Consider the following 15,715-nt stretch of genomic DNA (forward strand, 5'->3'; position numbering starts at 1 on the left):
GAGGGGTTTCTTTCAGGGGCTTGGTTGGACTTGCTGATGAGAGCTTTTGCAACTGAAGTTGACTTAGAAATCATATGTGTGTGGGCTTTACAAACCTACACATAACACCTAATGCTTTTTTAACCAGAATAGTCAAAAACACACGTATTTTCACACTGGTGCAAACTCTGGCGGGCTATGGAAGGGTGCTGGGGTCACTTCTCGTTTTATTTACCCACCTTGGTAGGAGCTGGGGGCATCTTTCCCACCCCCACCTTGCCCAGCACAGAATGTCACATCCTCCTGGAGAGCAGCGCTCAGGCCCAAGCTCCTTTTCTGGGCTTTCTCAGCAGGAGAGTGCACTCCCTCCTCCTCTCTTAGGCTCTCCCTCCAGTGGGAGTGGCAGCGTGGGGGTGTAGCTTTGTGCTCAGGTTTGGGCTCAGGGACTCGAGCCCTGTGGGAGTAGGGACATCTGACTTCCTGGGCTTGGGTTCCTTGAGAGCCTCATTTGCTTCCTCACACCCTGTCCCCTTCACACCAGGGCTGTTTTATTGTTTTATAACCTTCTTTAGAGCTTCAGTTGCCAAAGATTCCGATGGGGCTATTCTCCAGTTTCTCACTTTACCAAACCCCAAGTCTTGCTGTTTTAAGCAGTTTGGTCACTTGCAAAAGCTCCCCTTTCAGATCTAAGCAAATTATAGAAACCTCTAGGCATGTGGCTACCTTCACCTTTCTCACTGAGTCCATCCACAACAATACAGATCCAAGTGTTAACTCCAGCTGCCCCCCACAAGCCCACCCAGCCTCTCCCTCACCACCCTTTTTCTGTTGAAGTTTGAACAAAATCTCAAATAACTTCTGGTATATACAAGTAAGAGGTAACCTTTGATTTTCCTCTTTATTTACCACATCTAGAGCTAGAAAATGATTGAAATAAAGGAGCTGATGGTACTCACAGTGAATGCAGCCAAAGAATCATAAGACATGCCCACCAACCAGTCTTTTCGAAATAGCCCTATCTCCCAACTTAAACAGACTTCTCTGAAAAGATGCTATTTGAAAAGCCCAGGGTATTGATATGAATATGACCCCCCTTGCATCCTGAATATTTGGAACTATTTAAGTGTGAGAGAACAGTTTCAGTGAACCTTTATTTAGTGAATAAAAGTTTAAAGCCGAAGGTTATTTATGGTTGTGCAGAGATGAGACCTGAGTGGCTATTTACGAGCACGTGATTCCAATAAACTTTGTTTTATGGCTTGAGAGTTGACAAGCCAAAATATAATTCCCACCATAAATTAGGTTAAGAGCATACAAGTGCAGATGCTTGGTTCTTGGAGCAGCGATAGGGAAGTGAGAGGCTCCAGCTAGCGCCAGGCTCAGAAGGAGACAGTTCGACTCCCAGTTCCCCTGCCCACTGGGAGAAAAAAACAGTAAGTCACTTACTACTTTTTCCAGGACAACTCCAGGGGTGGGGGATTTCTCTGCCTTGTCTTTTCTGCCTGGGGTGAGGAGAAGTCCCATCGAAATTAATGTTCATTTTAGCCTAAACCTAAATTAACAAATAGAATGGGACTCCTGGGCTCTTCCCCTCCCTTCGGGACATAGAAAGTTAGGAACTGAGGGCTCCTACCTCACAAAAGGGACTTACTGTCTCTCTCTTCCTCATAATGGAGCATCTGCTTCAGACGGGAATGAAACTGTGGTAGTCTAGGTGGAGAGAGTGGCGGGGGGGGGGGGGGGGGGGGGGGGGGGGGAGGGAGAGAGAGAGAAAGGATAAGGATTGGAGATGGCTTTGCCTCTGAGATTTCTCAGAGAAGACTGCCATCATAGAAGGGATGAAAACTTAAAGCTGGACACCAGCCCCTGTGAGGATCAACGCTTTGCTTTGTGGGCTCTCCAGAAGCAATACTGACAAAATACTGCCCGGTCCATAGAGCTGCATAACAATCTAAAGCATTGCCATTTACCTTCAAACCCATCGATTTTCCTCCTCCTTCGTTATCATTTGAATCCTCATTTCCCTTGGAAATTGCTCTTTGTTTTGAATTGAGGCAGGAGTGGGAAGGCAAGTCCCAGTCATGCCTGGTCCTTCTTTGGGAAGGAGAAGACAGGTTTGGGGGGGCGCTAGTTGGGGCTGAGGAATTTGAAACTAATCTGAAACTGGCAAAAGGGGTTGAATTGCTCCCAGCGCGAGGCAGACAGGGCGCTAGGGCAGGGGACAGATGCAGCGGCTGCCCCCTCCCCAGTGGACTTGCGCCCACCCGGCTGATTGTGCAGAAGGAAAAACACAAAGGCCCATTTTCTCCTCGCTTCCCGTTTTCCCACTGGGGAAACCCTGTTACAGGCAGCCCGAGTCTGGCCAAGCAACCAGTAAGGTTTTGCCCAAGGGTGCATGGAGTGGGGGAGGTGTTGGGGACCATACTCTGCTACTCCCCGGGTCTGCCCTTGAGGACTGCGGTCTCCCGCTCCGCTCCGCGGAGAACTTGGCGCAGTTCCTGGGGGCGGCACCCGAAGCAGGGAGGTCTGGGTATTGGTGGGGTGTCTGGGCCTTGTCATTTTTCTGTGTATCCTCTACCTCTGCTTCATTATCATGTGGAATTTAAGTGACCCCCGTTTTCATTGCAACAGGTTCGGGACCATGAGAGGCTGCGGCTGTAAGTACCTTCCCGTTTCTTCCGAAATGCGAAGAGGCGGTATTGATAACTGGGGAGGTGTCGGCAGAAGGGCCGCGCCAGAAGAGTGGGCGGGTGGAAGAAGGGCCCTGACTGCCCTGGCCTGGCGGTGCAAGGGAAGCTCTCTCCGGGGTTGGAGGCTCTAAGTTGATTGAGCTCCTGGATGGATTTTCTGGGGCCTAGTTCACAGTCACCTATCCAAGAGAGCACACCGCAGGCTCTCACCCTTGTCTCCTTGGGCCTCTCTGGACCTTCTGGGCCTCCCCGGGCCTCCCCAGCTCGCACAGGTGCAGCTCCGCAGCAGCCTATGCTTCTGTTAGGAGCTTGCAGCTAATTAGCAGCCCGCTCCATTAACAAGTTGCGGCGAGCATCGCTTTCTGCTCTAACCAACCTGCTAAACACCAAAGCAATGCGATTCTCTTCCGCCCCCCCAGCCTAGCTTAACCCGTTCCAGCCTGGCGCAGTCTTCTCTTGTCTTCTTTTGTTTTTAATAAAAAGTCGAAGGAAAGAAAGAAAAACGTAACCCTCTACGGCTGCGGGTGTGTGCAGTTGGCCCGCTTCCGGGAAGGAAGGGCTGCGAATTCTGAGCTGTAAGTGGAAATCCCTCCTCGCCCCTCCCCCGGCCACAGCTCCAGACGTTTGGGCTGTGGGCTGGGGACACGGGCTGAGCAAGGAGGGAGAGATACGAAGCTTCTGGTTCACTTCTGCTTCTCTGTAACTGCAATTCGAGAATTTTCGCGCCAGAGCCGCTAGTGTTGCAAGCAAACGTGGTTTTGGTGGTGGTAGTGGTGGTAGAGTTGCGGTGGGGGCAGAGATTCTTGGGGTCCTGGGCTCAGAACTTTGGATCTTTCTGAGTTGCATGTGCCGAGGAAGACAGGTACATTTCTGAGGAGGCCTGTGGGGTCTCCAGGAAGACTATCCCATTTAAGTTGATGGTAGTGGCAGGAGAACCGAGGAAAAGATAGTGACCCTTCCCTTACTGCAAAATGGAGATGACTTTATTTTAATGGGAGATGGAATGAAGGAAGGCGGAAGGAGCCAGGGACCCATCCTCTCTGGTGAGACACCCTCTCTTCAGGGTGGAAGAAACTGGTGCTTGGCTCTGGGCCAGGTTTCTTTGCCTTCCAGGGTGGGCAGCCTAGTTGACTTCCTGGGGGCTGTGTTCACCCCCAGGAGTGGAGATACCGCCCAGTTCATAATTCCTCTCTATTAATCAGGCTGGCTTAAGTGAAACGGGCTCTGGGCTCCAGGCTGGAAAATCTGGTGTCCCCAGGACACCCTGGTTTTGCCCCCTTCCGGCTGCTGCCCCTGCTCTGGGTGCTTATCTCTGCCAGGGCTCTTCGCTTGCAAACCCGTTCGGCGGCACCCTGTAGCTGAACACAGCACAAAAAGCCCGAGAGATCAAAAGCATTTGTATGGGCAGTTGAGCGGGAGGTGAATATTTAACGCTTTTGTTCATCAATAACTCGTTGGCTTTGACCTGTCTGAACAAGTGGAGCAATAAGGTGAAATGCAGGTCACAGCGTCTAACAAATATGAAAATGTGTACCCTCACCCAGGTCCTCACCCGGGTCCCCACCCGGCCCAGCAGGCTCCCCCAATTTGTCTGGATAAAGCCTAGGCCCAGTGTCCCCAGGCAGGTGGGTATGTGGGAGCATTCAGCATTAGGGGAAGTTGGGGGGAACCACCCCCTTCAACAAGGAAATTTGGCTTGGGGCAGCCTCAGACTCTGGTTAGAATTGGCACCCAGGAAATCCCTACAAAATAGCCACAGCACTGGAACCAAAGGATGGGGGGTGTGGTGGGGAGCATGCAAAGTGCAGAGCAGAAGCAGGCAGCCAATTTTGCCAGGCTGAGAGGCAGAAAGGCGTTTCTCTGCTCTACCCCACCAGATGAAGGCTGAGGCTGAAACTAATTTTTGAATCACAAGGAGGAAATTAAAACAATCAAAAAAATTTTTTTCTAGCACCTCTGGCCTATGCTCACAGATCCAAAAGCCGGACTTGAGCCCGGGGCATCCTTCTGCCCCTGAAATCCATCCCGGCCCTGAGTGAGTCTGTGTTCTTGGTGCCCTAAACCGAGGGGTGAGCCCTAGACAGCGCTGAGGCACTGGGGCGGGCGGGTGCAACTCATGAACTTTTGTACTCTTGTGTGCTGCTGTCGGCAAAGCAAAAATAATGAAACTTTGTGATATGTTTGTAAATGATTTCGAATGACCCCTCGCCCTGCCCTTCACCATTAGCACTCCGACCCCAGCCCAGGGCAGCTTGGTGCCTGCAAGCAGTGCCTGCCGCAGGGTCTGCAGCTCTGGACGGAGAGGACAGCCCGGCACAGGGCCCAGGAAGGTAAATGCAAGACCTCTTGGGGAACTAGCTTTGTCAGCCAACCTGGCTTGCCCCTGCACTGGGAAGAAGAATGGGCAGAGGATATTCTCCTCTTGCATCTTTTCTCCTGCCACTAAGGGCATTTGCTCCTTTCTGGAAAATACCACTTGATAAGGGGGAGGGGGTGGATCTAGAGAGGAGGGTAATAAAGCCCCCATTTCTGGGATGGATTATTTTTTCTTCTTTTCTTTCTTTCTTAAGAAGAGTGTCCTGTCTCCTTGGCTGCTCGGTAACTCCGGCCCTGGTGCAAGGATGGGGAACTCGTTGCTGCAAATTGTCACCGAGCTCTTCAAGCTACCTGAACCCTCTCTGAAAGTGCGAGTGGCTGCGTCGGGCCGGTGATGGCTCCGAGGAAGAGGCCGGGGCTGGCAGCGGTCTGGGTACCCACTCTAGGTGAAACCCGGAGGTAGTAACGTTGTCTATATATACCCTGTAGAACCGAATTTGTGTGGTATCCACATAGTCACAGATTCGATTCTAGGGGAATATATGGTCGATGCAAAAACTTCATGTTTCTCCGAAATAGCCATAGTCGGAAGCTGAGGCCAGAGGCAGCCGGGTGCGGGTCAGTTTCCTTTCTGTTTTATTACCTTAGACTCCAGGAAGATGGACTGAGCCTGGTGACACGGGGGGAGCCTTTTCCCCGAAGCCCCTCACGTTTAAACAGAGGTTCCCGTGTAAACCCTTAATTGGTTGCATGAATGCAGGGCCAAAGGGCTAGCTTTTGGGGAACTGGGGAGCAAGGTGGAAAGCCAGGTAGCCCCAGCCCCAACTCTGCCCTCAAGGAGCATGAAGTGAGGTCAGAGGGTGCCCAGTGAGGAGGCTCACAGGTCGTTGACTGCCACGTGGGAAAAGGGAGTGCAGGGTCCTTTGGAGCCTATCTGGGTGAGGTGGGGGTGCCATCATCACCTTCCAGGCCCACCCCTCAGCTGTATGAGCTGGGTGGAGGGCGGTCTTGCCATACCTGTAAGACTGACTTTGGCTAAAAGCACTCCATCCTGGGCACTCACAGAAAGCTTGGCAGTTACTCATCGCCTGATTTGATTCGGGCCCGCCAGACTGTTGTAACTTTTGGGTGACCCTGAGGAAGACAAAGCCGGGACTCGGCCTTTGTATGGCAGAGTCCCCGTTCCCGCGGGCGGGAGCCCTGCCTGCCTGGGGTACTCTGCCCAACTCAGAGGCTGCCTCACCCACCGGCCTTTTGGCATTCTGCAGCCTGACAGAGTTGGGGTTTCATTCCCCCTTGAACTGTACCCATTTTGGGGGGCTGTATTTCAGCGGGGGTGAGTGGAGAGGACACTGGAGGTTAACAAAGTCAGTGGCAGACAAAAGCTGGGATTACCTGCCAGGAATGAGGGTGCGGGGAATTGGAGAACTACACTAACATCTGGCGGGGGCCCTCAAATGTGCCATGGCGAGTCACTTGATTACACGTATGTTATTTAGTTAAATTTGTGAAAATTATGAGATGCTCACCAACCCGGTGATAAACTCGCTTCCTCGCTATTGGCTGGCTTGGTCACATGGCCGCCAACTTTATTCAGTTGACAGCAAGTAGGAGGGCCCTATGGAAGGAGAAAAAAAGACAACACGAGAAAAATTAGTATTTTCTACCTTCTGAAATTAATGGCCATGAGTTCGTATATGGTGAACTCCAAGTATGTGGACCCCAAGTTCCCTCCGTGCGAAGAATATTTGCAGGGCAGCTACCTAGGCGAGCAGGGCGCCGACTACTACAGCGGAGGCGTGCAGGGTGCAGACTTCCAGCCCCCGGGGCTCTACCCACGGCCCGACTTCGGTGAGCAGACCTTCGGAGGCGGCGGGCCCGGACCCGGCTCGGCGCTACCCACGCGGGGTCACGGGCAAGAACCCGGCGGCCCCGGCGGCCACTACGGAGCCCCAGGAGAGCCGTGCCCCGCGCCCCCGGCACCGCCGCCCGCGCCTCTGCCCAGCGCCAGGGCCTGCAGCCAGCCGGGCGGCCCCAAGCAGCCGCCCCCCGGGACGGCACTCAAGCAGCCCGCGGTGGTCTACCCATGGATGAAGAAGGTGCACGTGAATTCGGGTAAGGCATGGTCCAGCGACCTCTCAGTCCCCACCCCAGCCTGGAGGCCTGGGCCCCCGAGAGGGGGTGCAAGTGGGTGGGGGCTTGTGGGGCTTCAATGGGCGCCGCAATTACTCTCTCCATAAATTTTTATAGCTGAGGGAGCAGGCCGGGACCATGTGGCTGGCTGCTTGGCTGTGGGCGAAAAAGGGGGTGGAGATGGGGGTGGGGTGGGGGAGGACTCCATTTTCAGAGCGGACGGAACCTGGTAGAGGAGGAGAGGGGGGTTTTCCAAAATGCTAGGGAATTCCGGAGCTCTCGGTGGGCCAGGGAGATGGGAGCACGTAAGGGGATCCCCGCCCCGGAGACTGGGGGAGTGGGTGGGTGGGAGTGAGCGGGTGCGCTGGGTACAGAGGACGAGAGGGCGGGAGGGAGGAAGGGAGCGGGCTGGGGAGTGCGCTGGGAGGGCCGCGGGCCTCGGGCACGCCAGGAAGTGAGCGGCAGTGGCGAGGGCCCTAAGAAGAGCCGGGCGCTGACCTGACCGTGCTGTCTGTTTTGTCTCGCAGTGAACCCCAACTACACTGGCGGGGAGCCCAAGCGGTCTCGGACGGCCTACACCCGGCAACAAGTCCTAGAACTGGAAAAAGAATTTCATTTTAACAGGTATCTGACCCGGCGCCGTCGGATTGAAATTGCTCACACCCTGTGTCTCTCTGAGCGCCAGATCAAGATCTGGTTCCAGAACCGGAGGATGAAGTGGAAAAAAGACCACAAGCTGCCCAACACCAAAGGCAGGTCCTCGTCCTCGTCCTCCTCTTCCTCCTCCTCCTGCTCCTCCTCAGCTGCCCCAGGCCAGCATTTGCAGCAGCTGGCCAAGGACCACCACACGGACCTGACGACCTTGTAGAAGTGGGGACCCTGGGCCCATTCCTCCCTGCGCTCCCGGCTGAGCCGAAGCTGCGGGGGCAGGCCAGGCTTGCTGTCACCTCCCTGGGCTCTAAGGTACTGTGGGGTGGACCTGGGATACGCAGGCCGCCCTCGGACTAGGTTAGCATCCTGCCCGAGGGCAGCCCCCTCCCTGAAGCGGGATGGGGGTGGGAGGGGGGCGGGATTCTCTCTCTAAGTATATTATCATATGGCAGGAGCTACTGAGAACATAAACCTTGGCGAGTCATTAAACTTATGAAAATCTCTGCTGTTGGATTTTGAATTTGCAAATGAAGGTTGGATGCTTTATCCCAGTGTGAATTTGAACATCCTCCCCCACCCCACCCCTCCAGGGATCTTGGTGGCTTAATAAAGTGGGGGAGTTGAGGCAGCAGGTTGGCCATCCCTGTGCTAGGTGCTTTCAGTGGAAACAGGGAAGCTGGGCCAGGATTTCTGAACTTTCTGGGTTATCTGTATAATTTCCGGTGTGAAAAAAATATTTTGCTCCCGGTGGCCCCATGCCCAAAGAAATGAGTCTAAGAAGGAAGTGGAAATAGGTTGGGTTATTTTATGTTTAGATTATATTTGCTTAAATATTTATTTGTTGGGGGATGGGGGACAGAAATAACTGACATCTTAATGCCAAAAATCTTAAGAAGGTGAAAGGGGCTGAGTTTCAGGGAGAAGAATCAGAGATGTGTGGACTAACTTCTGGCTCTAACCGGCATTTTGAACTCCACCCCTCCCCACTCCCCGGAAATGTGTGTAGGGGGCCCTTAACCCTTTTAGAGGGAAGCAAAGGGTCCACTCAAAGTTGAGTTCTTGAAAATATATTTCCACATGTGCTTTTTTCAGCACTGTGCTTACAACTAGTTCTGGGTGATTAAAGGAAAGGGAAAAGAGAAAGAAACAAATGGTCCAACATTTTCCTTCTGGGGAAAGAAAACAACACCTCTATGTTCTGGGTCATTAGATTGTGACTGAATTTTCTATTCCAACTGGATTCCAAATGCTGGATTCCAAATTACCCATGTAGCAGTATTTTATAGGAATTGGTGTACGGCCTATATGGGAGAGGGGGTGTGTGGTGGGGAGAAAGTGGGAAGGTGGGGAAATCTTGCTGTAAAAAAGAAAGAGAACACTAATTGAATCTAGAAGCCCACAAAAGTTGGTCTTAGGGTTTTTTTCCCTGAAGTTTCTTTTATTTTTTAAACAAGTGTAAGGAAGTTTTTCTCAACCCATTGATTAGAGGCAGAGATTGTAAAAGTATAAAAGTTTTAGGCCCTCCTCCTTGCCTTAAGAATAGTGGTTTCATAACAATCACTCTCAAACAACAGAGGAGTGATGTTCTTTAGTCATTTTTCTTATGCCTTGCCTGAGGATTCAAGGCTCATTTTTCTAAAATGCTGACCCTTAAGGCTAAGGGGGGGGTGGGGGGGGAGAGTCAAAGGGAATGGCCAGAGTTCATATACTCAAATGAAACAGACTTTGGAAGTTTAAACCCCAAAGCTGTGGGCTCCAAAAAGAAACCCCTGGTTGTAGCTACCAAAAAGTGACAAAAGAGGGGAGGGGAAAAGGATGAGCTTGAAAGAGAGATTAAGAATTGGAGCTATTTTTTTTTCAGTGCTTCAGAATGCTTTATAAAGTTCAGAGATAATTTTTTAAATATATTTAAGTGGAGGGAGAAAAAAAAAAGACTTTCTCTGCACGCATGTTCTTTGGTGTCTCCTGAGAGCTGAGAGCAGGTATTCACTGGAGTCCCTAGGCTGAAATTCCGCTTCTCTAAAGTATCTTCCAAGCCTTGGTCTTTTGTATTAGACCCTGGGGACAGCTCTTTGTTCCTCCTTGGGGTGAGCCTGGCTCTCAGACTTGCACATGGCAATACTTGAATATCGCCACGTCGGGATATTAAAGATGGATATTCCTGCATTATTCGCATCATTGTTTCTATGACAAAAAGCAAAGAGTTCATACATAGTCAAGACGTCTTTTTTCTGACGCCCTCACGTTGAGAAGCTGAAAAGGTATTTTACTGAAGTTCGGCTAAATTACAGAATCAGGTTCATCCAGAGGACAAATTTTCTATTCGATTAGCTGTATTTCAGCCGGGAGGACTGACCTCTAAACCCTTAACCTTTTGGACTCTAACTACCCTTCTCTTCTTTTTTTCCCCCTCTAATGGGGAGAGCAGTCTTTGGATGTAGCATTTGAAAAGAGCCGCTATCGTCAGAGGCAAGTTGGAAAGTTGCTAAGATTCTTTCCTAAAGCCCAAATCTGTGAATATATTGAACCTTCTCCTTGGGAGGGGGGAAAAGTATATATTTTCACGACACCCAACTACATATATATTATAAAGATTATTATATAGATTTCCCCATTCCCAGAAGTTCAGGTTATCTACCCCAGCTTCAGACCAAATGCCAAAACTGCTTCACTGACTTCACCCATGTCCCAGAGGAAAGCCAAGAGGCATGTTTTGTTGAAGAAAACCCACCTTCTTCTCAAACATAGCTTCACTACTTTGAAAAGTAACTTAATCAGAGAAACAACTTCTTTGTTTATAAGTCTCAGTTCTCCTCAGTTTCCAGGGATTGTCTTTTGAAATGTTAATGGAGCTTGGATGGCCCAGGGGGCAGTCCTCAACCCTGTGGTCCCAATCGGACCCCAGCGTCCATTTGGGCCCACAGGAGTGGGGCAGGGGAGAAGCAGCAGCACCCCCCCCCCCTTCTCAAAACCACCTAGGGCAGGGAAGGAAATGAGTTTCCATCTGGGAACATACTCTGGAGAAACCTAGATGTGGAAAGGCTCAGTGCCCATTTGCTTTCATTTGTTTCCAGTTTGTTCCCCCAAATATGAGCCAGAAGTGTTTGTTTTGGTGTTGTTTTTTTTTTTTTTAAGCTGTGTTGGGGTCGTGACTGGGGAGGAGTGAAGTGTTTACCGAGGACATTGCTCCTCAGACTCCCATCTCACTTTGTCCATTGCAGCCTTTTGTTGGGAGATGACATTGTCTGTCAGCCCCATGGTGTCTGTTCACACAGGATGCTTTTTTAATAGAATTGACCAATGTTCTGCTGCCACTGATTAAAGTATTATTTATACTAATTGTCGCCTGTAGTTTTGATGTAATTCATTGATCTATATTTGAAATAATAAAAGGTGTAGCGAAACTTCCATCCTGTTTGGTGCCTCCAAAGAAGCATTCTTCATTAAGTCTTCTAAAAGCTAACATTCAATATAAACAATTTATTATTTTCTGCATTGTGCCTGACATGTGAAGGTTAAAGTGTGTAAGGGTTAGCAAATCTGTCATTAACCTCTCCCCCCACACATACACAGTCCCAATTTGGCCACCATGTTTTGTGAGCATTGGGAAGCCTAACGTTGCATTCAGGCTGCAGGGCGTTATTTTTTGGAAGAAAAAATAAGTAACTTCCCAGGCTAAAAGGAGGCTCCAGGTTGGCCCCGGTTAGCTCCAGACACCTCCAATCTCTCTTTGTCTTGTGGTGGGTGAGAGACCTCCCTGCCCCCCAACTCTGGGAGAGTGCTGGGTTCTGGACCAAGCTGAGACTGGCCAGTGGCTGCTGGGACCAAACCCCTCTGGCCTCCAATCTTGGACTCCTACTTTCCTTGTGCTATTTAGTCCCACTGGGGCCTCCAGCACCTGCCCCTCCTTCCCCCAGAGCCCCCTCTGCCCTCCAGACGACAATAAACACTCCCCACCATAAAAAGTGGCGTGCGCTATTTTTTTTTTTTTTTTCTGCAAAGGCTTTTTCGCGTCTTTGCCTTGCCTTGGAGAGTGGGCCAAGACAGGAGTCCCAAAATAGCTAGGGGTGGGGGGGGATTGCTCGCGACAGGAAATGAGCAGAATGCATAAAATCAGACATGTGTCCTTAATATATGGAAGGGCTCGCCTCAGACGCGTGGACATGTGTATTTATAAGTGCGCAGACAGAAGTTTAAATATTCAGACACATTTTATGATTGTCCTCTGCCCGTCTTCTGGTTAATGGCTCCTCCTGTGCCCACCAATACATCAATACCGTTGTGTGTATTGAATCACGGGCAGGGACGAGGAGGAAGCGAGTCCATAGCCGAGCCCGCTTGAGTACAGTACAGTAAATCGGGACCCTCGGCAGAAGGCGCTTCCCGCCCGCCCGCCATGTTGGGGAGCCCTCCCTGCCCCCCGCGCCTGGCTGGGCGGCCGGGGCTCGCCGGCAGCCGGGGGAGGGCCTTTCATAACCCGGAGAATTTTCAAAGTGCGAGGAAGATGATAAGAATAGATTTCTACAAGTCCCGACCACGTGATTGGCGAAATAATTAATTCAGCACGTCCCTTAAGAAACACGGAGTCGTCATTAATCTGCCACGCAAAGGGCTCTCTCCGACTTGGAAAGTGCAGGGATCCCAAGAATATCACCCGCCGAGGGGGGCTGCGCGGCGCCCCCAGCCCTCCACCCTCGGCCCCCAGTGGCGGGCGCGGGAGCGCGGCCAGCAGGTAAATATTTTGGCGACTTTTATTTCTTCGGATTTAAATCCTTAATGAACTTAGCTGTCAGGGCCGCTGACAAATAGTTCCCTTTGCTTCCTGATTTGGAACCGCGCGCCGGCGAGAAGTTGTTAGTGGCTTGGATGGTGACCTTTGGTTCAGCAAAGCTTTGCACTTATGAAAAATTACTGAGAGCGGCCGAGTGCGTGTATGTGAGCGAGAGAGAGGGTGTGTGTGAGCATGTGGGGGTGGGCGAGGGGCGAGGGGGTGAGGGGGCGAGGGGCGAGGGTGCGCGCGGGCTGCTCCGAAACAACAGGAGTTGTTTAAAAAAAAAAAAAAAAAAAAAAAAACCCGCCCGGCTGGGGGACGCGCCTGGCGCACGCGGGCCGAGGTTGCCCGGTCGCCTGTGTCTACCGGGAACAATGGTCGCTGTCACGGCATCTGCTGCCTATTCTTAAACCGGTGAGAAAAGGCCCCGGCCCTCTTTTCAAGCGAGGGTCGTAAATTTTTCTTTGCGTCATAATAGAAGGCTATAAAATCGAGTTGAAATTTTACCCCAGGCAGGTTTTAACCAACAGATAATGATTTCCGAGTTGCTTCTCCCACTCCCCTCCTTTCCCACCCCAGCTCTGTTTCGGCCACCCCAGCAAGGAGTTTCTCCTTCTTCCCCTTTATTTTTGTATTTTTAATTTGGGGGAAGATGGAAAATAAAGGCGCGGGTTAGAAGTCCCTGCCGGCAGGGTGGGAGACCCTGGGGCGAAGGGGAGCCTGGGGCAGGGATGTGCAAGAGAGGCCAGGGAGAGGTGCAAAAGCTGTCTGTCCGGTTGCCTCCCGTTTCAGCCTTTCTTCTCCCACACTCCAAGGAGATTCGAGGTCCCACTCGCCACTACGCTGCCACCCCACCCCACCCCCAGCTTGCCGGGGTCTGGGTCGGGGCGGCAGCGGGCATTCTCCTCCTTCAGCTTGAAACTCAGGGCCGGTGCCGGGGAGGAGAGCCTCTTTATTCGCCTCCTTCCCTGTCGTTGGCTTTGAGGATGATTTCCGCTAGCTGGGGCTGGCTGCGTTGGTAGTTGTTGTGGGATTGTGTGTATGTTTTGATTTCTTTTTTGGTGTGTGTATATTTCCCCGTCAGGACAGAGACAAAGTTTCCTCCGTTATGAATTATACATTCAAACAATAATACATTAATTCAATTATTCAAAGATGACAAATGTTTATGTGCTTTGCAAGTGACTCCGACGCAGATTCCGGGCGCTTTCTTTGAGCTGCTTGCGTTTTTCTCAATGAGAATTGGCTCCCCTCCCACCCCAACCCCACCCACCCCAACCCACCACACCATCCCCTGGTAGGCCCAGAGAAGGAACCCACAAAAAGCCTCCCCAGCCCCGCTGGCAGCCCGGCAGCCAACAGCCTCCCAAGTCCTGGGCTTGGCGGGCACCGGCCCGGGCTATTTTATCAGTGTGACAATTGCCCGGGTTGATGTGATAAATCATCGTAAGTAATTCCTGAAAGGGTGCGAGGCTGTTGGGGGCCGGGCGAGGACTGTAAATCTTTCCGGTTTATTGCTCTATGAACATATGCTCCGATTGAAGAAGGCTTAGATCCTTTCCTGGAGACAAATTCCCGCAAAGCGGCCCCCCTCTTTGGCAGGAGATTAACACTTGCTGCGGGCCCGTTGCTCGGCCCCTGGCGGGAGGCTAGGGGGCGGGATACTCCGGTGGGGGTGAACTGGGGGCACCCACGGTCCGGCTCCAAGAGGCGTCCCGAGTGGGCCTCCAGCCAGGCCCGTCCAGGTGAACAAAAGGAGGAGCTCCCTCACAGGTCTAAAGGGCTCTGAGCAGCCTGTGACCTGTCTTCCGGGACTTCCTGTGCCTCTGCAATGGGGATGAGGAGGACTTTACCCCCTTCTCCCCGGCTCTTCTGGGGCTGCTGAGCACATTCACATTCGCCTTGGTCGCTCGGAGACCTCGCCGGCGGCGACAGGGCATCTGCTCCGTGCCCGATGCCGTTGGGAAGCAGAACTGGCCATGAAAATCAGACTTCGGGGATGGGGTGGAGACTTCCGCATGGTGCGGGATTCTGGGGAGCGGGTCGGGCTGGGAGACGACCTTGGGGACTCGCGGCAGGCCGGGACCTGGAAGCCGGTCGCTCACCCTGGCTGGGAGCTTAACTCTTTCTCACACGCAGAATTGTTACCGTAAATTCCGCCTGACCACTCGGAGAGTGCTGGGAACAGGTCCCGATGTAATATTTCTAAAATAGAAGCTCCCAGGACTCCCAGATAAGCCCGGCTAGGGCTGATTTCTCAGCCACCTCGCCTTCTTGGAGGCGCCGCAGGAAGCGGGAAGCCGCGGCCTGGCAGTCGCCGGGCCTGCGGATTCCGTGAGCCCTGCCCAGGTTTGGAGGCGCGCGCTCTTGGCAAACAGCAGCTCGGCGCCTTGGCGGCTCCACGCCGCGCGGAACCCGAGTGGAGCGCGCAAGACGCAGAGCAGGGAGACCGCTACGGGTCCGGTCGGCTGCTTATGCGCCCTTTCTGGCTCTGGGGAGTGGCGGCTCCTCTGCAGCGTCTGCGGAACGAGCCAGAGCCCCAGCGGGGTGGGGGTGGGCGTGGGGGTGGGGTTTCCCCGAGGTGACCGGCCCCGGTCTGGGAGCTGGAGTCACCCACCTCAGGGCTGGAGCCTGCGCTGTGCCACAACTAATTGCCTCGACCGGGGAGGGGGCGAGCAGCCCGTCCGCCTAGGCGGAGCCTGGCCCGGGTGCGTGCGGATGAGAGGTATCGGGCTCGACTGGGGAGCTAAGGGAACCCTGGGCCTCCGAAGCTCCATAGTCACCTCCGGAGACGCCTCTGAAAGGCAGCCTCTAAAATTTCCAGTCCGCGGGCTGGTCCGGTGGAAGGCTGGGCCAGGGTCAGAGGTCGTGGGGGGTGAGACTCTCAGCGCCCCTCATGCCACTGCCGGTGGCCGGACTGGGGCTGGGTTGGACTCGAGCTGCGAGATGAGGGCTTTCTTTCCGCTCCATACCCACTCAAGCCTGCTCCGGGGAAGGGGCCCGGATCCCACGCTTCCCGCCCCTCCTCCTAGCCCCCAGGCCTGGCTGCGCTCCGGGGCTGGATGGCGTGAAAGTTTCAGCCTCAATCAGTACAATCTTCCCTTGGGGTCACGTGAACAAATATGCTCGCATTTGAAGGCAGCGTCTGTATTTCCCGACCATGAGGGGGTTTCCG

At 52.9% G+C, this 15,715-nt stretch overlaps 1 protein-coding gene across 1 annotated transcript; it reads left to right on the forward strand.

Annotated features, from left to right (window-relative positions):
- Positions 1–5,543: 5,543 nt before the first annotated feature.
- On the forward strand, positions 5,544–11,109 carry HOXD4 (homeobox D4). Its single transcript, XM_042994742.1, has 2 exons — positions 5,544–7,100; positions 7,646–11,109. The coding sequence occupies exons 1-2, from the start codon at positions 6,665–6,667 to the stop codon at positions 7,984–7,986; spliced, it is 777 nt and encodes a 258-aa protein (XP_042850676.1). The 5' UTR covers positions 5,544–6,664; the 3' UTR covers positions 7,987–11,109.
- The last annotated feature ends 4,606 nt before the right edge of the window (positions 11,110–15,715 follow it).

The sequence above is a fragment of the Panthera tigris genome, chromosome C1 (assembly GCF_018350195.1).
Source record: "Panthera tigris isolate Pti1 chromosome C1, P.tigris_Pti1_mat1.1, whole genome shotgun sequence".
Taxonomy (NCBI): Eukaryota; Metazoa; Chordata; class Mammalia; order Carnivora; family Felidae; genus Panthera; species Panthera tigris.

Coding starts and splice junctions, on each gene's coding strand:
- HOXD4 (XM_042994742.1), top strand. CDS start 6,665: ATGGCCATGAGTTCGTATATGGTGAACTCCAAGTATGTGGACCCCAAG. Junction 7,101..7,645: donor GAAGGTGCACGTGAATTCGG/GTAAGGCATGGT, acceptor TTTGTCTCGCAG/TGAACCCCAACTACACTGGC.